General features: G+C 40.4%; 4 protein-coding genes across 7 annotated transcripts in view; 2 read left to right on the top strand and 2 right to left on the bottom strand.

Moving 5' to 3' along the window:
* The window catches only part of LOC110984582 (uncharacterized), a 62,099-nt gene extending 61,744 nt beyond the window's left edge, over window positions 1-355 (bottom strand). Inside the window, exon 1 of the mRNA XM_087147577.1 lies at window positions 100-355. Within this exon, the coding sequence (XP_087003703.1) occupies window positions 100-187 (88 nt within the window). The 5' untranslated portion in view covers window positions 188-355. The remainder of the gene's footprint in view (window positions 1-99) is intronic.
* Window positions 356-1,535: 1,180 nt separating this feature from the next.
* Window positions 1,536-21,436, bottom strand: part of LOC110984568 (putative methyltransferase DDB_G0268948) — a 58,670-nt gene continuing 38,769 nt past the window's right edge. The window contains exons 2-7 of one of the 4 annotated variants that reach the window (XM_087147146.1): window positions 5,733-6,158; window positions 5,307-5,467; window positions 4,460-4,679; window positions 4,061-4,158; window positions 2,573-2,710; window positions 1,536-2,383 (exon numbers count right to left, since the gene is read on the bottom strand). In XM_087147146.1, coding sequence (XP_087003272.1) covers window positions 2,281-2,383; window positions 2,573-2,710; window positions 4,061-4,158; window positions 4,460-4,679; window positions 5,307-5,467; window positions 5,733-5,882 — 870 coding nt within the window. In that variant the 5' untranslated portion in view covers window positions 5,883-6,158 and the 3' untranslated portion in view covers window positions 1,536-2,280. Of the gene's footprint in view, window positions 2,384-2,572; window positions 2,711-4,060; window positions 4,159-4,459; window positions 4,680-5,306; window positions 5,468-5,732; window positions 6,549-17,678; window positions 18,060-21,436 lie in introns of those variants that run through there. The other 3 variants (XM_022244883.2, XM_087147144.1, XM_087147145.1) reach the window with 3 other exon arrangements.
* Window positions 6,634-12,871, top strand: LOC110984569 (putative methyltransferase DDB_G0268948). The gene is made up of 6 exons (XM_022244884.2): window positions 6,634-6,792; window positions 7,318-7,481; window positions 8,070-8,292; window positions 10,966-11,069; window positions 11,911-12,045; window positions 12,266-12,871. The coding sequence occupies exons 1-6, from the start codon at window positions 6,670-6,672 to the stop codon at window positions 12,363-12,365; spliced, it is 849 nt and encodes a 282-aa protein (XP_022100576.2). The 5' UTR covers window positions 6,634-6,669; the 3' UTR covers window positions 12,366-12,871.
* LOC110984570 (putative methyltransferase DDB_G0268948) lies at window positions 14,060-19,993 on the top strand. The gene is made up of 6 exons (XM_022244886.2): window positions 14,060-14,208; window positions 14,699-14,862; window positions 15,901-16,123; window positions 18,129-18,229; window positions 18,755-18,889; window positions 19,102-19,993. The coding sequence occupies exons 1-6, from the start codon at window positions 14,092-14,094 to the stop codon at window positions 19,199-19,201; spliced, it is 840 nt and encodes a 279-aa protein (XP_022100578.1). The 5' UTR covers window positions 14,060-14,091; the 3' UTR covers window positions 19,202-19,993.

Raw genomic sequence — 21,436 nt, 5'->3', positions numbered from 1 at the left:
ACACATCAGTCAAGGGAATCCATATTCGTGAAAAATGAATTCCCTTTGACCCTCACTTCAAGCAACACATACACCATCGCTATTATGAAAGTGACCTACCTGTTTGTGCTTCTACCCCGGGTGTGCTGACGAGACATCTCAATGCACACATCAGTAGGGTAATCATTGGAAATCCAAGTCGCCTCATTTTGAATGCGTTGCCTTAGAGAACAATGCGTTAATTGCCTTGGAATGCGTCTTGTTAGAAGAGTCTTTGAGAATTACAACTTAAACGGCGGGAAAATTGATCTATCCTATGCTGTGTCTACCCAACGACAAACATGGCGTCGATAGTACGAAGGCCCGTAAATGCCAACTTTTTCTCTATTTTTTTCTTTTTCTTTCTTTTTTTAATTTTTCAATTCTTTAAAATCTTTAATAAAAAAAAAAGGGAGAGGGATTTTTGAAACTTTATGAAACGAAGGTTCAGTTTGTATAGTGTTTTGTTCTGCTTGTTGGTAGTGACTGTGGCAATGGGCTAAGGGGTTTAATGTCGTTGCGCAGTCATTTGAACAATTGACCTTTTCACTAATCTCACTAATCCTCACTAATAAATTAATAATTATGTATGCGTGCACACAAATGGCCTTGGCGTCAAGAAGTGTTCGCGGGCCATTGAAAATGTACAGGGGTGCAACTTCGATTATCATTTTCTATCAGGTTTTCTGACTTTGTTCATTTTTTTTCTTCAGAAAATCCCAGTAAGTCGTTTTTGCTATTTGTTTGTAATCAAAGCCGGCTTTTAGTGTTCTGTGAACAGACTTTATAATCGTTATTTTTGTGCGCACGAAGAAACGGCGCGCCGTTTCTTAGTATGGCTCCCTTCTATCATAAGCAATATAAATTACATTGTGTTCATGGAACCAACCTGCGTAGCGTACTGATGTTGAACGTAGTACACATGTACTCTATACGTACGCAACTTTGGCAATGCACCAGTGTCAAAACCGAAACCGAAAGTTCATGGTATCCAGTTGTTGTGTTTGGGGTTAAACAAGACAAAGTGCAGATTCCATAGAGAAAGGGTCTGGGATTGTGAATTTGGGCACCCCCAAGTTTCTCTACAAAGCTCTTCATTCCCCAATAAAACAAAGGTAACGCTGTCTGTAACTTTTTTTATTTCAAATTGTACATTGAGAGAAAATGTAACTTTCCTACTGATAAACCAGCCTTGCAAATTAGACTCCGCCATGTGTCATGTGTTCAAACACTCACAGTTTCCCCTCATAAGCTCCCTACAAACTCAAAACTCTATATACCCTCTTTTCACACCACCCCTAACAATACAGTTATTGAGCATGATGTCATCGTCATCTACGTATAGGGAATTCAAAGGTTAAAATGTAGGTCTCTCTTCTGTATAGAAACGGGTTCCCAAATTCACAATCCCCGGGATCTGGTTCATTAGATTTGCCAAGTCATTGCAAGTGCAGAATGCAGCGACGATGTACGTACAGTACATGAACATTTTTTGTACACAGAAAGTAAACGGAATCTTCTACTCATGTGGTGGAGTTTTATTTGCTGAGGAGTTGAGCAATGAATCACCTTTAAGAGTGATCCACAGTTCATTGCTGAATTTATAACTTGTTTATTCACTGTATAATTTATAACAAAAGTTTTTCATGGTTACCCGTGTTTTTTTTTTCATGTTTCATTTATTTTTTGTTTCTCGTTTCCTTTTTCATTTATCTGTTTTGTTGTACCTGCCATGCCCAGCACACAAATTTTGCATATTCAGGTTTGACATTTCCTTTTTAACTGATTTTCTGATTTGTATTTCCCAATTACCTTAATTAATATACCCCCGCCAAACGCAGAGGAAACAAATATTACTTACTACAGTGTTCTAAAGAAATGCCACAACGGCCCATTTTCCAGCTTCCAGCTTACATCTCTATTCAAACGTTCAGTGCACTCTAAACGAATTTTCACCCCCCGTCGTTTTGGTATCCCTTGGAAACTTACACATTCAGTAACAGATAAAGTAGGCCTACTTTTTCTTACATTCAAGACATATTGATGGCCTGTTTGTAAATAATATCATTTTTACAGTTAAGCGTCATTTATTTTGCTTGATATATTAAAGTTGCATTCAATGGAAAACATGAATACATAACTATAACATTGAAAACATATTACATAACAAACTCAAAGCGAAAAAGAGTCCACGACTGCAGATATTACGACTTAAATGGGATGGTGGGTGTTGGTTTTGTTGCAACCAATGTCATTCAGCTCTCAATTGTTATCTGGTTTTCGTCCAAGCAAAAATGCTATGGGAGAGCGAATGTTTATTTTGGAATATTCAGCAGGAGCGTCCAGACCAAGCGTATCCATCAGCCTATAGAAAGAAAAAACAGAAACTAAATTCAAAGTAAAGTTAAAAACAACGCCACTTCTGCCAATATGTTGCGTCTCGAGTGAAAGTTTTTGGCAAGTGTTTAAAAGATTTTATCCTTTCCTGCCCTAGCTACAGGTAGTTACAGGTCTACAGTGACTCCATGGCTCAGCGGCTAGAAGTATTTCTCACCTTTCCTGAACCTCTTTGAGGGGATCAGCCTTGTCATCTGGATTGTTTTCCAGGTAACTTTGATATCCGGATCGAGACTCCAGATAGCCGATGTAAGACTTCATTGTAGTGTCTTGGCGAATAGCAAGAGTGTTATCTCTGCGGATAAGAAAGAGAGAGGGAGTCATGAAAGGTCTTCACTTCGTGTTTCCGCTTTCGCATGGTTTCCAGTGCTGATTTTCCTGATAGATAATCATAACATGTTTGACCCCCCCCAAAAAAAAAATCTTACAAGGTAATCACAAACTAAAGCACAAGATGAGCGCACGCAAGGCGCCGGCTGAAAGCGAATATTAGATTTTTAACGGAATGTGCACAAAGTCGCAGCGTTTTCGTGCACAGGGAAAGCGCCTAAAGGAATGCACTGTAAAACTGGCTCCAGGTTGGTCATCACAAGTAATCCTTTTCGTTTTCAGTATTATTACACACAGGAAAAACACTCCATAATATAAAGTTGTTGCACAATTGTGGTAACAAAGAGTTCTCTCGCCGATGATGGAAAACACGAATCTTGGACGTGGTTTGTTAAAACTGGAATCGTCCAACAAATATTACTGTATACATCATTACATAAACGGCCCATGAAACACGTCCAACCACTATAATTTGTCTTCTTATGACAATGCAATCTCCTGTCTAGGTCTATGTCTTCTGTGGTTGCCAGTACGTGAGCACTTGATGTCAAAACCCCTGCCATTGTCCTAGTAGCTCATTTCAGGAAACGACCTACAATCCAATAACCAATTATTAATATACGTTGGGTAGGGGCAAAACCGTTATATATAATGATGGAACGTGGCGGGGACTTGACCTTTTTCCCAGAATGCCTTGGTGAATACACTACAGCATTCGATTAGCCTCATTTCGAGGCTCCCCTAGCCTGTAATACTGGTGTATTCAGGGAAGCTAATCGAACGCACCCGTACACACACTGTTCTAGTGATAACAGCACCCACAGGCTAAAGTGTGAAATTTACTGACTTCAGGCTCCAACGTTGTAGGCCTGTACTTTGCCCTTTGTATTAATGACTTATCACTGTATCTACCGCAGTGCGTGATGGGATAGAATGGGACCACGGTCGTCGCATTACACAAGTAGGCAAAAACTAGCGTATACTAATTATTATTTGATCACTGACAAGAGAAAGGCGCAATCTTACCGTTTCCGGTTTGGGTGATAATTTTCATGGAATATTCATAGCGAAGGTCTGCGCAAAGGCTACCGCCTTTTGAAATGGAGACCATTCCACTCACGTGCTTACAGTGCTTACGACAGCAAAGTATGCACCCGATGACACCCATTTTATCTCATCAGTGCACTGTGATACGTCCTCAGTACATCTGGCCAACTGCCAACCATGATTTACACACTATGCGCCCGCCTAAATTGTTCGAGCGGGCATGCGCAGTGATATACCGCAGTAAAACAAAAAAGTCCCCCTTGGATACCTGATGGTTTCTTCGTAAGGAATGTGGACATCCGCTAGCATGTTCTGCAAGTGTAGTATACGGGGACTGTTGTATGGTCCACACGTTTCTGTGTCATGCTGACAAGAATGTAAAAGCGAAACCAAAAATAAGTCTTTTTAAATACATTATGTCACAACTTCGATCAGCTTGTCAGATTTACCTCTACTTATTACATATTCAAGATCTACGCCCTTTAGTTATCCTCCTCGATGATTCGGTCTATTTCCATTTGTTTCTTGTGTTTCAAGAGATGGAAAGCTTGCATGCAAATGCTCGTTTTAATTCTCCAAGAAAGGATTGCGTTTTTAAAAGAAAGCGTTATTGTTTTCCAATTTAACCACCTGCCTGTCCATACGTGTACACACGCTATGAAAGTACCTGAGTAACAATGCTGTATAGTTGTTCATTTTTCTTGTCGTCACCATCCACCCAAGGCTTAAAAATGTGGTAAGAGTAGATAGCCACGCAGCCACCAGGCTTCAGTACACGATCCACCTCTCGGAAAAAGACATCAAAGTCAAACCAGTGCACTGCCTGTGCACACGTGACCAGGTCAACTGACTTGTCAGAGACTGGAATAGCTTCCCCACTGCCTGTCCTGTGAAAGATGTTAAGAATAAATGTAAGTAAAAGGTAACCAAATGCTACGGTCCTGAAACAGAGGTGAAAACCTTAGTCAAGATTTAAAAGTAGTTTTTCTCTTAGGAAATTGAACAAGCTAAAAATCACTCCTTACTGGCCGCTGTATTGATAGGCCCTATATCACACGCCATATTTGCATGTTGTGAAGATGCATTTATCCACACAGCATGAATATTTAATTCGGACGTCACAGATGGTTGAAGGCACTATATAATAGATTTAAATATGTATGACTCTATTGCCGAAAGTATACACTGGAAAAATATTCAGAAATTAAAGAACAAAAAAAAAAGAAAAAAAATCACGAGTGTCACAGGTCTCGTACGAGGGTCCACCTCCTGGTTAAAAAACCGAAGCTCCTGTGAGGTGGAGTCCAAAACCTTTAAAAGATTGGCAATGCTGCTTCTTGTACCGTACAATGCCGTCACGCCGTAGTTACAGTATTTGGAAGTCCCGTTACAGCTTCCGCAACTATATAGCCACTAATTAAAATCCTCGCTAATTACAACACAGGACTTGGATTTTACTTGATGCTTGTTACTCTTTTCTTTATGTTTCTACGAAGCAATGTGACAAATCTCACCTGAATTCAACATTTGGAGGATTGTCCACACACTGTGCTGCACGGATCTGTTCCACACTCACGTCGACACCCACAACCTTCTTGATATGTGAGGCCAAAGGTCGGGTAGCTTGACCTGACCCACACCCCACATCTACAGCAAGCTCAAACGGCCCGGATTTCTGTGTGCAAAACCAACTTGTGTATATAGTACATGTACAGAATACAGAAATTATATGATGATTAAAAAGAAAGACACAGCAAAGCTCATCAGACACACTCATTTTTATTTTGAGTCTTGATCGTGTCCGTCAATACATGAAACAGAATTGAGGAGTTGATTTTATTCTGTTATAGTAACAACCACCCAAACGGATGAAAAATCTTTGTCTATCTGCACGCTTATGACCAGGCGCGGCATACATAGTTACCAGATTGACTGCTAACCTTTTCCTGCAGAAAAGCTAGGGTTTTCTGGATGATTTCCTCCGGCCAGTCGGGACGACATTTCAAGTAAAGATCGGCGTGTTCCGCCCCTTCGAATAACCTGGTGCTTGTCACCGCTCCGGTAGCTGTTTTATTAGTTTCGGACATCATTTTCAACTCTTCACCTACAGCCAGTGTTTCATAGCAGTGCCGCCTGACTGCATGTATCCTTTCGTGTGTCCGAAGTCACTGCAGTTTAAACAACGCCCACTGCACGTGCACTGCACATAGACTTACATGTACATGCGCTGATTGCCGTTTACATAGAACCGGAAGTTAACGCACAACTTTAGGGGTCCAGTTCACTACTTCAAGCCCCATTGTAAACAGTGTAAAATCAGCACCGTTCAGGGCCCAATAGCATGCACGCCAACATCCCTGAGATTTCTGAAACACAAATGAAATTCTTTCTTTTCAATTTTTTGTGGGTTAACCAATTACATTTTTAATTATTCCCACAAAACAATTGAAATCACCCCCCAAAAAGTGATTTTTCCGAAGTCTGATTGCAGCCATTTTTCTCGGGCACTTAGGACCATTTTTCAACCGTAGTGTTCAGCCCTTCTGATCTCATATAAAAGCTCAAAGACCCAGGAAGTTGATCCTGCCAACGATTTACACAATCTCACCATTTTGGGGCCAAACAATCTCCTTTTTCAAAAGATACTGCGGGGGGCACTTTTAATGCTAATGAGCTGGTCAAAAATTCTCACTTGAATTAGTGGTTTGCACCCTTAGCGATGGGAGCCTGAAAATCGTGTCACGTCCGCCTCTAGTGTGACGAAGTCACTTATAAAAGGTCTTTGTTCGGGCGCTGGACGACAAGCGAATTCAAGTCGACGAGCGACTAGAAACCAGTCTAATACTAAACATTCCCCAGAGGGCGTTATTATGCAACATGGCGGCGCCCGCCCCCGTCAAGCTGTTCGAGGGGGCAACTCACGCAAGCGTTTATCTAAAATATCGACCTTCATTGCCGCAGAAAATCTTTGAAAGTATTGTTGAGTATTTACAAGAGAAGGTATCTACTTTTATCTGTCCTACAGTTGCTAATTAGCACAGAACCGTTACCTAAACCAATTTTAGAGTAGGGTGGATCGGGAGTGAGAGTCTGTGCCACAGTGGGGCTAAATCACGCTACACTATAACTTAGTATAGCCTAATAGTAATGGGTTAGTAATTGTAGCCACGGTAGGCCTAAATTAAGTTAAGCCCATCCCCAGCTCTCTGAGCACCTATTGTGTAAAAAGTATCCCAATGCCATGATCGTCTGATCGGAATTATTGTGTTCCACGTAGCCAAAACTTTGGCTAAATAAACATTTTGCGGTTACATGAACACCATGACGAATCAAATGCCATATGTCATGTTTGTTTAATTTTTTTCTAACTTTTGCTGGGTTTTTCGAAAGAGTTTTGAATATTTTTGCACTTGACAATATACAGTGTTGACATAACCTGATGTTGACGGTGATGGCAGCTCGATAGCTGAACTCGATAGCAATTGATATTTGGTGAAAAATTAATTTGAATTGAAATTTCCCCAGCACTCTAAGCCGTTCAAGCTTGCTGTTGATGTGGGATGTGGATCAGGTCAAGGTACGCAACCTTTGGCCCCTCATTTTGAAAGGGTCATTGGTATAGATGTAAGCGAGGCACAGATTGCTGCTGCACTGAAGAGGGACGACAAACCGCCCAATGTTGAATACAGGTTGGCCAGTTTGATATTAAATGTGTCATTTGAAATGAGACTTGTTTCTGAGAGGTAGGATGTCATAATACTATACAGTCTAGCACACTTAAGAAGAGCTTTGTTAATACAAAGTCACGTTTATAACAAGGATAGTTTGAGCCGGGCCCCAAGTCTTTGTTTTCTTGGTTTTTCATGACTGATAATGTAAGGTAACTATTATAACAAGGTAATTTGTAAAGTCCAAAGGACCTTCTCACAACAGTGTTCCGCTGTATCTGGAAACAGATATCTGACATAACAGGAAGAAAGAGAAACCAACCCATGCAAATCATGTTTATCTGATTTTGTCTCTAGTAAACGAGTCCTTCAAAGCACTCAACTGAGCACGGAACAAAAAGGCCACTTTTATACATGTACTTAAACATGTACATGTATTTACTCTAACTGGCAAAAACACAAATCAAATTCTAGGCACTAACAGTAACTTGGCTCTACCTTCTCAGTCCTGTGGAACTTTCTAAGATCGTTGCAAGTCTTGCTGGAATTTCAAGGATATTGTAGTGTCGGGGTTCTTTAGCTCTCCACCACTTTCCCTTTTCTTAAAAGAACTGGCCAAGGGGAGAAGATTCCCGTCCCAGACAACTCGGTCTCTCTGGTTACCTGCTTCCAGGCTGCTCATTGGTTGGACTATACAGCCTTTTGCAAGGAAGTCGATCGTGTTTTACAGCCATCTGGTTGCATGGCTATCTCCTCGCATGGAAGTCTCCTACCAGAGGGTTGTGATGGTGACGAGACAACAGATAAAAGATTGCAGGAGCTACACACAGATGTGAGTAGCTAGTCGTGGTTTTAAAATCCAGTAAATGTTGGTTTTGAAGAGGCAAAAAATAATGAACCTTGCTGACCATGCCAGTAAAGAATTACTGATGACCAGCTGACTGAGGAGTGCAAGTTTAATCCCAGGATTCAGTTAGAAATTCCTTATTCAACCGGCATCCGGCGCGAAGGGGCCAACGGCAAGTTAGAGTATTATTCAATCAAAGCATTTGTGTTTTTGTCAATACAAGCAAACAAATGAAAGGATAGCCTATACAGGTTTTTCATGGCATCAATCGGTAGCTACTTTTGTTATGGAGGGATAATTTAATGAACATTAATCAGTTTCGTATGTAGTCACGTGAGAAGACAACCAATGCCACATTCCTTGCTTGCTTTAATAATGCACTTGTACTTGCGATGTGTTTGCATATATGACACACAGTTTTAGTGTGCGCATTGTACATGTACATACAATTCAGTTTCTTTCATACATAGAAAGTACTTAGTTTTTGTAATCGCTAAGTTTGCCACGGTAATTCCCCCTGTGACTGCATCAAAACTTTGTTTTGTGTGTTCAGTCATCGCCATGTAAAGCTTGTGCGATCATACAATCGCAAGGTGACTGTGTTCCGTCCTTTTTCTTGTGATATTTTGTTTGCCGTTTCTGAATGCCTCAACAAGCTTGACAAGTCTCCAGAACAATTTCGGATAATCATACAAGTCTATCACATACTATCACACCGCTCTCTACATCCCTGTGGAACAAAAGCTCTTACCTGAAAAATGAATCAATGCACAACCTATGTATAGAATTTCAAACATAATCACCAAATTATATGAAGCTTCCCTAGAAGATGAAGTTTGATTGAGATTCCGTGTAGTCATCATGACGCGAAAGGGGTCACGTGAGATTGCACTACGTACCGGTAACTTCAGTACAAACCCATAGAAACCATAAAGTGGAGGGTTCAGGGATGGCATGTCATACAGGTCTAACAGATTTCCCGGCCAATTTCAGAAAATGTGTAAATGAATTAGTAATGGCAGCATTCGTTTGCAAGGCTCAGCGCAATTGAATGAACATTCAAATCCCCTTTTCTATTTAACAAATAAAACTTCTATTTGTGTGAGGTTGCATTCAGCCGTATAAAGTCAGCGTCCAGTTTCTCGACATTGCACTTGTTTAGAATGTTTGCATTCATTTTTTGTACGAATTGAATGTACCTCTGAAATCCTGAATTCATATTGATTCGAACTCAATCTATTTCGCAAAATGTTCAGGCGATTTTGCGAGAAGTGTCATTTAAGGTATGCCTGGTCAAGAATTGGCATTCGTTTGTGTGCTAACCATAAGTTATATTCCTAGAAGTAATTAGTTGAATGGTTAGATGTTTGAATATTCATGACTGAAATAGATGTTGTCCTTAAAAACATACTGACTATTGTACGAATCCCAATACAAACACCGACACTGAGGTGACCTTTCCTTCTCGTACTACGGTTTTGCCACAATTACATAAAAGTTTACACATGGCCTTCTTGCAATGGCTGAACGAGAAGATACAGAAAAATCATTGACTTTAATTTGTGTATAGTTTGATAACACACTTTGATTCTTCGTGAGTAACATTACATCCATTATCAAAGTGATGTCATGATTTTTGTGACCCTGTATTTCTAATCAAACTAAACGAGAATTTTGAATTACAGCAAATGAAAATGAATACTTAGTACCGACGGCTTAGGACAAAGACAGATTTTCGGTGAATAAAATTGCACATTGGTTACCATTGGCAACGAATATGTCAAATCGAAATCCTAATCACTTATTTGTAACCTTTTAAATGAAACGCAATGCACAGGTATTTGAAGGATGCAAAACAAAGTCGAATGCTTGTATTGCGAAAGAGAAACCAGGTTTGTGGATATACTCGTTTCTGCCAGAGAAGCCCCTGAAGTCGCCATTACGCCTATTTCATATTACACTACGTGCAATATTGTGCGACTGCGTTGGAATATAATCACACTACATGTAGTGTTTTAAATAAATAGACACAAATGTCTTGTATAGTGCGGGTATACTCGGTCTGGATACTTTTGACAAAGCGGAGAACACAACGTATTCGTCTGTCAAAGGGTTGTGGTACCCTGAAGCTACTGGTACGTGGTTCAATCTCGTGATCACTGAAGTGCAGACTGGTGACGCGCAAATATAATGTCTAGGTACTGACAAAGTGATATGGATTAGAGACAACCATGATGAAATACTATAGCCAGGACATGGCGATAACATGGAAATGAGAACATTATACAGAACTGTACAGACAGCTGAACACCTGGTAATGATGATGGTACCATTGCAGTCATGAATGATCATTATCAGATGATGGAGGTGAAAAGAAGGCAAAACTTTCAAGCCATGGTCTGAGATTTTAGAGGAACTTGAACCCCCAATGTGAACAGTACCAAGCGTAATTACATAACTGTTAGCTCGTAGTTATGAATCCCTCACGCTATCAGAGTTGACAACGCAGGATGCAGTGGGGACCCAAAGCATTGGGCTGGTTAAAGGTGCACTCCGTGGTGGGAAAGTAACAGAATCAAATTTTCATTCCTGTTGCATCGAGCTGTGGCTGTTTTTAGCCCCTTTTTCTAAAGCTTCGCTCGTCTATTTCTGCCATAGTTTTGCGAGGGCACAGTTCTGGGACCATATTGGGACCATCACCGGACGAGACATAATCACAACCTGTTTGCTGATTTCAGCATTCCTTATCCAGGAAGCATCAGGTATGACACATCGTGAATGAACTTAAAATACCGAAATGCTGACAACAGGGGCACAAATGGTCATTATTGCGACCCCTTGCGCCAAATAAAGAATCGAACAATCATGCCATCTCCTCAGGTTTGTTATGAAGATAGAATTTAATTTGCTTGGTTGCGTGCTCCTCGATGTCTCAATGTGCATTGTATGTACGTACATGTATGTGTACCAAACCAAAGATTGGCAAAAAAATTCGGAACCGTGTCTGAACCGAACCTTGGCACCTACTTGCAGCACTGCTTGCAGCACTACTTAATTCACGATGCGTCTTTCATGGTGTCACGATCGAGAGATTCCATGTACATGCTACAGCATGCATTTGCGCGTTTTTTTCTGCTGAAAATCATTGATTGCAACGGTGCTTGCGCCGTACGAGGGGTGGTGATAGTTCACGTTGGCTCGTTTGTTGTGGGTCCCTTGTGTGAAGCCCGATAATCTTCCTTTAACAAGAGAAGCGCCGAGACCACCTTGGACAAAACTATGCATCCTTAGTCTCCTGAAAATGTACAGGGTGTGCCAACACCGCCAGATGTCGAGCCCGAGGTTGGGCGACGTCTTTATTACATAGTGACTAACGTCAAGAATCTCGACCAATCCTGCCATATCAACAGTTTTTACATTTGTTTCACACTTTTACTGTTCATGTAGCTGAAATACTGTTCACGTGTTGCTTATGTTCGGCTCTTTTATTATCCATTTGCTAGGTTTACATTGGGTTAACAGGACTACTGCACGCAACTGCAGTCATTTTATTCTTTGCCGTCATATTCAATGTTATTATTGCTTCGTTCCTATATTTCATAGAGATGATAGTTACCAGTTGGTTTGGGAGATGACTGTGCCATCATACATTGGTTTCCTCAGCTCCTTGTCAGCCTTACGTACCTACTTAAAAAAGAACCCCAGTAGCCCAAACCCTTTAGATGAATTCCAGGACAGGTGCGTATTAATCTCTGTGTCCCTTCCTTGGTTTTCCAAAATACGGCAAAAGAATTTGAATTTCTAAAACAGCTGATATCAGTTATTAACTATTATGACCGAACAAAGCATCCGCTCGTCGTGTTGATTGACAATTACTTCTGACCATAGCATTGATCATTACAATATGTACGTTTAATCAGAAACGTGTGTTATGAAGAACTGTTGTAATTCTGTGCAGGTTGAAAGAAATCTTTGATGCCAAGGCCGAGCTTGAGCAGATCAAAGTCCGACTCAAGGCACCGGTTGTGTTACTACTCGGACGAAAACCACTTCCTTAGGAGGAAATCAAGGAATAGAGGATGCCACAAAGGGTTTGTGCAGTTATGCACATTTAACTAACGATCACACTTAAACGATCAGCCTCCTTGCAATGCCAATGATCTATTTCAACTACCGAGGGGCTATTTCTTATCTGGTAAGGATTATAAAATGGGCAGCGATTGTTATACATGCGTCCCATAATACCTGCAGACCCATATTACGTGCACGTACTTTTGTATTGCAAAACGATTTGCAAACTGCAAATTCACTGTTTAAGTAATATACATGAATTAAGTTTGTGTCGATTTCATGCAAGATTGATGCATTAATTAATTCAGAACTTGGAGTTTATATTGCAGAACGAAGGGAAGTGATTTCAACTTTTTCGTCAATCGAACAGTGTCCAAGTTGTTTCCGCAAAGAATCTTTTTTGGGGGGGGGGGTAAAAGAAGTAAATATGTTCTTTTCTGTGGAATGTCCACTGTCCTCAATCTCGAATAAATTCAGGTGGAATGTTACAAAATGTGGTTGCATTTCTGATGTAATTATTTAGAAGTGCATTTTGCTTCGTACATTCTTTATTTTGCTCACGACCAACAACGAACACGTAGATGTGGACAGGTCTCACATTGAGAAGGCATGGTCTTCGGGTAATTCTTACTCAATATTTGTCACTAAATTATTATATTGGCGCAGTTGGGACGACTAAGGGCTTTATGCCCATGGGCCTATGCGAATACATGCGACTTTGCTTTGCCCAGATCTGGATTTTCAGAGAGTGCACCACAAGTATTGCCGTATGATCTTTAACCCTCATGTTTCATGCGTGACTTTTGTGCACTTCACTTAGACTGGTTCCCGTATGGTACATAGTCTCCACACGTCGTAAAAACGTCTTCCAAACGTACAACCGGCAGCGGGTAATGAATCCTGCCGAGTGTATGTAAATGAGGGAAAAAAATGGCCGCTCAATGCATGTGCTGATAGCATATTATTTTGCTCTTTCTTCTTACTCTAAAATAATTTGCCATAAACTGTTCAGTTCTCTGGAATTTAACGCAATAACCACTAATATGAAATTCATTTATATATGAATATATATATTATATTTATATATTTATATATATATTTTTGCCCTTACCCAACGTATATATTAGTAAACATTGTATGCTCAGTGCTTGTCTGTGAGCTTGCGAAAAAAATTAAGCTTAGTCGGGTGGGACTCGAAGCCACGACCTCCTGCTTACTGGTGCAGACGTCTTAACCACTCGACCACCGAGCTTGCCGGGGTCGGCTGGCCGGTCCGAGTCAGTGTTTATTAATATATACGTTGGGTAAGGGCAAAAACCCGTTATATAAATTAACTTCTCCCCAACGCAAAAAATACATCTGAAAATGAAATACATTGCCGTAGATCGGATGATTCAATAATTAACAAATAAATTAGCACATTGTGATCAACAGAGGCTAAGCAAGGATAGGTATTTGTGGGGTTTTGCCTCCCTGCTGAAACGCGTTTCATGCCAAAGTATTGTATTGGCCTGACCAAAGTTCAAGTATTCGGCATCCAAATTGACTGCCATAATCGCACGCGTTAAACCGCACCTACCCTAAAGCTATATACCTGTACAGTATATGTACATGTAATAGTGTCACACTTCACTAGCACTGTGCCGGAACTCCCTCTCCGTAACACTAACATAGACTAACATTCACCAGACTTGAGAGGGCGCTATCAGTAACATGGCGGCGCCCATAAAGCTGTTCGAGGGGGCAGCTCATGCTGGCGTTTATCTGAAATATCGTCCCACGTTACCACAGAAAGTCTTTAAACGGATCGTGGATTATTTACAAGAGAAGGTATCTCAGAGCACACCGTTTGGCTACTCTAGTCCTACTTGTTTATTTCTCCTGTAGTTAATTAGCTAAACCAGCGCTAACGTTTGGATTTTACTTTACTCTAGCTTGGCCTCATGCTAGTACAAGTATTAGTAGTAGGCCAACACAAGACCAGTTCAGAAATGTACAAGGGGAAATCAAAGTGTACCTTAGGGGTCCGCACCACATTGGAGTACATCATTAATTAATAGCTATGTGCTGTCGTGGCTCAGTGTTGTCAAAGGTTGTAGCTGTGCATCAAACATGTCAAATATCATGATCGTAATCTTTCAGTGTTCCATGTTTTAGCAAAATGCAATTGAAGCCAAGTACTTATTACATACATGACATAAATTGAATTTGTTTATCCTGCAAATTGCTGAGGATTATTGTGATGAGTCAACATCTCGAACCTGTGGTGACTTGATGTATTTAGTGAAAGTTAATTCCATTTGAATTGAAATGTCCACAGCATTCAAAGCCGTTCAAGCTTGCTGTTGATGTGGGATGTGGATCAGGTCAGAATACACGACCTTTGACCCCTTATTTTGAGAAGATCATTGGTGTAGATGTAAGCGAGGCACAGATTGCTGCTGCACTGAAGAGGGAAGACAAACCACCCAATGTTGAGTACAGGTTGGTTCATTGTTCATTTGTGAGTGTAGGTTGGTTCATTGTTCATTTGTGAGTGTAGGGAATACTTATATCTGATTGTCTTACTCAGTTGCTGTGTCCTGTCTTTGAACACATGTTTACTGATTTTGGATACGAAGATCACATGATGCAGCCAGTTGCTGTGTCCTGTTTTTGAACAAATGTTTACTGATTTTGGATACGAAAATCACATGATGCAGCCAGTTGCTGTGTCCTGTTTTTGAACAAATGTTTACTGATTATGGATACGAAGTTCGCATGATGCAGTCAGTTGCTTTGGATTGATCATGCACATGTATCAGTCACAGGCAAATCACAATTATTTGGTCAAAATAAGGAAAGGAAAACATTACGCAGCATTTTTGGCTCAATTATCAATCTGACAGAATTATCATGAAAGTGTTTATTCCATCTTCACTGAAAACTGAAATGTAATCAATTTACATGATAAACTGTACACATTTATTAACCAGAATAGTTTCACACCCTGAGTGGAAAAAAAATACACGTAAATTATCGTCCATGAGCCAGATCTGTGGAGAAACTGAGGACAGCAAGAAAGAGAAAGCAACCCAAGTAAATTTAAATTATTTTACCTGAAATTTTTTCTAGTAACGTATTCTTTGGAACTGTCCACACTGCACGAAGCAAGAAGGCGTAATTCTTTATACATGCACACGTACATGTAGTATAAATTACAAGAATGCCTGAAGTAGGGGCGTCAAGTTCCATTTAACAGTGACTTGGCTAGACCCTTGTTGATATTGTAGAGCTCTCCAAGATTCTTCCCAGTATATAGGCTATGCACAGCAGCCATCTTCCTGGTCAGTGACTTTGTTCCATAGGGACCAATACACATAAGTAGACCTCTTGTGCATATCCCCCATGATAACAGAAGCACTGACCAGGAAGATGGCTGCCATTGACAACCTCTAGTGCTGGATTTTCAAAGAAGTATTGTTGGAGTTCAAAATTTCAAATAAAGCTTTAGTTGCTCTCTGTTTTCTCTGATCGTGTTAGAACTGGTCAAGGGGAGAAAATTCCCATCCCAGACAACTCAGTCTCCCTGGTAACCTGCTTCCAGGCTGCTCATTGGTTGGACTATACAGCCTATTGCAAGGAGGTCGATCGTGTTTTACAGCCATCTGGTTGCATGGCTGTCTGCACGTATGGAAACTTTGTACCAGAGGCTTGTGATGGTGACAAGACAAAAGATGCAAGATTGCAGAAATTGCATACTGATGTAAGTAGGTAGTTACATACGAACTTGTGCTTTTAAACACCATGTTGAAGAAATTACTTGCCTTTTGCAAGTTCAGTTTGAATAAACCCTGATACAGTGTACACTGAATTCTTTAAAAGCACATAAACATAATTTGAATTTTCTCTACGAAGGACACTATTGCTATACCTCGTTATTCCGGGCAAGCTTTTGCTTAGTCACATAAGAGACACCTTGCACCAGTACACTTTTTTAACAGATAGGAAGGGCACAAAGAAACCAGTCCATTCCAGAGATGGTGGTCGCTATGCAACAGCTTGCCCCAAATCATGAGTAATAAAAACAGTGTCTTTAGTCTGGGGAATTCAAATTATGTGTTTGTGCAATCAGGTAACTCAGTGTACCAGATTTTATTCCAATTTAATTTGCAAAAGGCTTATTGCCTTTGACAATACAAATAATAGTTTTTCCTAATGACTAGCTGACAGAGAATTAATCGTGCCGTTAAGTCAGAAATTCTGATTCTAAAATTGGTGCTGTCAAACATTGCATTATTCTCTTGGATGGGAAATGTATTTAGAGACAAGGTTTCCTACACGGGGACACTAGACTTAAAAATGCACCCTTCAAATTCTTTTAAGGGCGAGATTGTATTTAGCTCACGCAGAAAGAATCGTTTCTTGCTGAAAAAATGTCCACAAATACTTCATGAGGCCAATGGTTGTAGATTCCCTTCCAAAGCAGAGTATGGGATGAGGGACATGCAGTTTGAAACCGAGCTTGTCAAATTAATCCCAAACCCATGTTCAAAGTGAGGACGGAATTTTAATGAATTGTAACGGTCACATTTGTACCCTGTGACAAAAATTCGGTCGTCGAGTAATATGGAGAAAAGGGAAATGATGTCAACAAGAATTTATCGCATCTCCAAAACCCTTCATATCAGTTTCAAAAACAAAATCACGTCTGATTCCTTTGCAGGGGTTTAACCCAGATGTCCTTTGGACATCCTGTCACATTCCTCATCCAGGAATTTTGATTCTGTTACCCAAGGCGCGACAAATCACCACGCCTTATTTTTAAATGCTGACTGAATCCTCAATGCATGTAATGGCGACATATATCAAGAGGTCGATCGAAAGTTACAGGTTATTCATTCAAAATATTGTGTCATAACCAAGGTAAAACTAAAACAGGGTAAAGGTGTATTTCGTGATAGGGAAAGAGTTCCATACATGGACGCTACTCGACACCCTGTGCACAAACCCTATGAGACTGGTCTTAAATTTTTTGGAGTATTTTCTATGTAAAGGACGTCGTTTTTTTCCCTCCTAAATCGAACTGTTCTGGACATGTTTTTGCTTTCTAATGGCCAATAGGTCACTGTAGGGAGTAATTACTGGCGTCCATATATGGAACTCTTCCCTATAATAGAATTCCAGAAATGATGATGGTCAAATTGAATGGTTAGGTACTGACAGATTGAAGAATGTGGATTAAGGACGACCATGATGAAACACTTTTGCCTGGATATGCAGGCCAGAACCAGCTACAAAAAAGAACACATTTAACTCACAGAACTGTAGAGACCACTGAACGCCTTGAAGCGAAGTTATGGTGGTGGTAATTACATGAACATTCAACCGAGCTTCGACCCATGTCCTGAAAGATTGACTTCGAACCCCAAATGCAGGGCACCATGCAACACCGTGGCCCGGTCGCAAACTGCACATTGCGAACGGCTTCGAGAGGGCTTTTTATTTTACAAGTCAGGTTCATAAACAATGTGAAAGGAATTCGTCGTGGACAATATAAAGAGCAATTACGTAACTCTAAGCCAGGAGTCGCTAACACAATCAGATTTGACAACGAAGGATGTAACGGGAACCCAAGTAACCATAGACAAAGCATTGAATGGGTTTGGAGCAATCAAGCCTAGGATATATAACAGAATCAAATTTACTTTACTATGGCGTTGGAACGTTTCTATTTTACCCTCTTTTTCTCTGTCTCGTTTCTACCACAGTTTTACAGGGGCGCATTACTCGGACCTCATTGGGATGATCGTCGAAAACACATTGATAACCTGTACGCTGAATTCAGCATTCCTTACCAAGGTAGCATCAGGTATGGCCTATCAGATGGTCTGGTAACAATCACTGGAACTTGAACACGGAAATGGTAACAAAATGGGCACAACTAACTGATCGTCATTAGGCGCTTCTTATCGTCACAAGGCCGATAAGAACACAGTAGTACATGTTCTTAGGTTTCTTATCTGAAGACAGAATTCAATTTGTTTCAAAACCAAAATAATTTTGCCGCCTCTTTTCCTTTGGATCTCCTGATGATACGAACAGAAAGAGAAGTATTGTTCTGTTTTTGAAGCTTCACTAATGTTCTGTAAAAAACAATACGGGAACTGAATTAGCGATGCATCTTCCATGGTATGAAGATGGATTACTTGTACAATTCTCTGAAGAGTCTCTGAAGACATTTTTGAAGATAGCAACAATCTTGCACATCAAGAGTTCTTTAGTGATAACATAATACTTGGAAGTGAGCACCAAATGTTTTAAGTGCACACAACTGAATTCATTTTATTCTTCATCATTTTCAGTGTCATTAACGCTTCGCTCTTATTTTTGGCAGAGACGATAGTCTCCAATTGGTTTGGGAGATGAATGTGCCATCATACATTGGTTACCTCAGTTCCTGGTCAGCCTTACGTACCTGCTTAAAAAAGAATCCCAGTAACCCAAACCCTTTGGATGAATTCCAGGACAGGTGCGAATCAATCTTGGTGCCTCTTTGGTTTTTAAAATACAGCACCCCATTATGCATGCAAACTAAACGAGTTTCTGAAATAATGAATATCGCTTACCAGCTATAATGACCGAACAAAGCATTACCTCAAACTTAGCATTTACGTTAAATTAACAGTAAATCAGAAATGTGGCGATTTACTTGTAAAATGTAGCTTTTATAATTTCGTATAGGTTGAAAGAAGTCTTGGATGCCCAGACTGAGCTTGAGCAGATCAAAGTCCGGCTGAAAGCACCGATTGTGTTACTCCTTGGAAGAAAACCGCTGCCATAAGAGGAAACCAAGAAATGGATAAAGGCACATAGGGTTTGTGCTATTCTATGTGCACTTGACTGTATTGAATATATGTCTTTGACGACTTGGTGCGCGTAGCCCACTGATGATGATAATGGAAAGACAGGTTACTATGTTTATTACTCGCTATATTTAAAAAGGCTTCCAATGTTAATACGCTTGATACAGCCGTGGAGTAAAGAAAGATTTGTATTCAATTGCAGATTTACTTTTTAGACCCTTTCACATGGACTACGGCTCTCGAATGATTTCACGTAGATTCAGCAGTTTAAACCTCAGAGTTCATTTCTGGGAAAGAAACCAAGTGATCTCAAATATTCTTTGATCCGACATATAGTACCTTATGTTCTCCCACAAATGATTCTCGTTTTGAGTAAGAATTGCGAGTTTTGTCTTCGAAATGCTCAGTTTGCAGTCTGATATAAACGCAAGCTGCGTTACAATAGTTTCAACTGCAGTTTCGTTTCTGTGGTAATTTTTAAAAATTGCCTTACAGACTCTCCTGAGTAAAAGACGAAAAGCAAACACACATACATGAATAGGTCCGATAATGAGGGAGTGTTGACTGCAGATAGTTCCTCGTTAATATCTACCGATGAATTACTCCAAAATCTTAACAAAATATACAAGGACTTCGCACTTAAAGCACTGAATCGTGGAGGAAATTCACCAGCTGTCGCCACGTTTTCTTGGACTGGCGTCCCTCGTTACAGCTTACTTACTTTGGTGTGTATTAATACAACTTGAGTCATTGTGACAGTACATGTTCAATGCACGTGTATTTGGTGTCAACGTTTGTCATCTAATATCAGTCATATCAGTAATCTAATATCTAAACAAAGGCTCATCTTTGTGACTGTTATCTCGCCACCAGAGCATCAAATTAGACCGTGTCCGAATGACACAGCTGCGGCTAGCCATAGCACGTAGGTCTATGAGAAATGGCTGCAGGCTGTGGCCAGTGGCCCCCGTAGACTTACCGGTATGCTTTATTTGTAGCCATGGCCAGATTATTTGGACATGGGATTGATTTAGCTCACAGGTCATAGAATTTAGGAATTTCCGTTCATACCCCCAGCTTTGCACCGATGTGCGCTGTCTGCTCCAGTGTACATATTTGGTAATAATAAAGTTCCAAACAGTCATGTTAAATCTAATACGGCAGCAATTACTAAAAATGTTCCATTTTATGAATTATCAGAGTGAGCACTTTTTCTCGTTGTTTTGGCTGCTCTTATCGGTTCCTTGTGGTTTGTTCAAAGTAGCAGGTGCTCATAATCGCGAATTAATATTGCCAGCTACATTCGAGATCCGGTTTTAGTCGGTATTTATCACAATAAAAATAAAAGGAAATTAAAACACGCCGAACTCCGTCAAAAAATGGAATACATCAAATACATTGTAACAGTTACTGAAAATGCTTCTCGGTGGCTGAGCGGGTTAGTACTTCCGAATGACGCCCAGATTATTAGAAACATGGTGTTTATGTTAATACTGTTGATATTGATTTTTGCAAGCTGTGACTTCGAACCCAACAGAAACAGTTCTGATTTATCACTGTTAAGTTTAAGTGAGTTCAAGCTCAACCGCACACTAACATCAGTAATGCAGGATTCTAGTCTATTATGGAGAGCACGCAAGGCATCATCTTGTTTTGGTGCAAATGACACAAAGAGCTCCACGTCATCAACATAGAGCAGTGGTAGCTGACATCATGGGACTGCAAAGCTTGCTTAAGACCACTGAAATAGATGCTGAACAACAACAGCCAACCTACAGATCCTGGAGGATCCCCGTGACTGAGTTTAACAAGATCAGATTTGGCGCCATCGTCATAGACCCGCTGATGACGATCACTCAAGTATGATTTGAACCAATCAAGAGCCCTGCCGCAAATACCAAAGGATGACAGAGTGTTGGGGAGTATATAGTGATTGACCGTGTCAAACGCCGAGAGAAAAGTTGAATTTATCAATCAACAAATGATTGCACTCAATAATGTGCTGACCCCACCAGGGTACTATGATTGCGATAAATCACGCCTGGTATCGGAATCCTACATTACCCCAGAAATACTGTCTGTAAAAATGTCTGGAAATCAATTAATTCCAATTAGACTTTTGGAAACTCCATTGCATGCACGAAAACGAGTTGCGCACCTCGTCACTTTGCTAGAATGAATTGTAATAAACTTGTAGAGCCTACATTCCCTCC

Source organism: Acanthaster planci, linkage group LG16 (assembly GCF_054643075.1).
Source record: "Acanthaster planci isolate LZ-2023a linkage group LG16, COTS_SCS, whole genome shotgun sequence".
NCBI lineage: Eukaryota > Metazoa > Echinodermata > Asteroidea > Valvatida > Acanthasteridae > Acanthaster > Acanthaster planci.
Note: the sequence above shows the minus strand (reverse complement) of the source record. Positions and strands in the feature narration are given on the sequence as shown.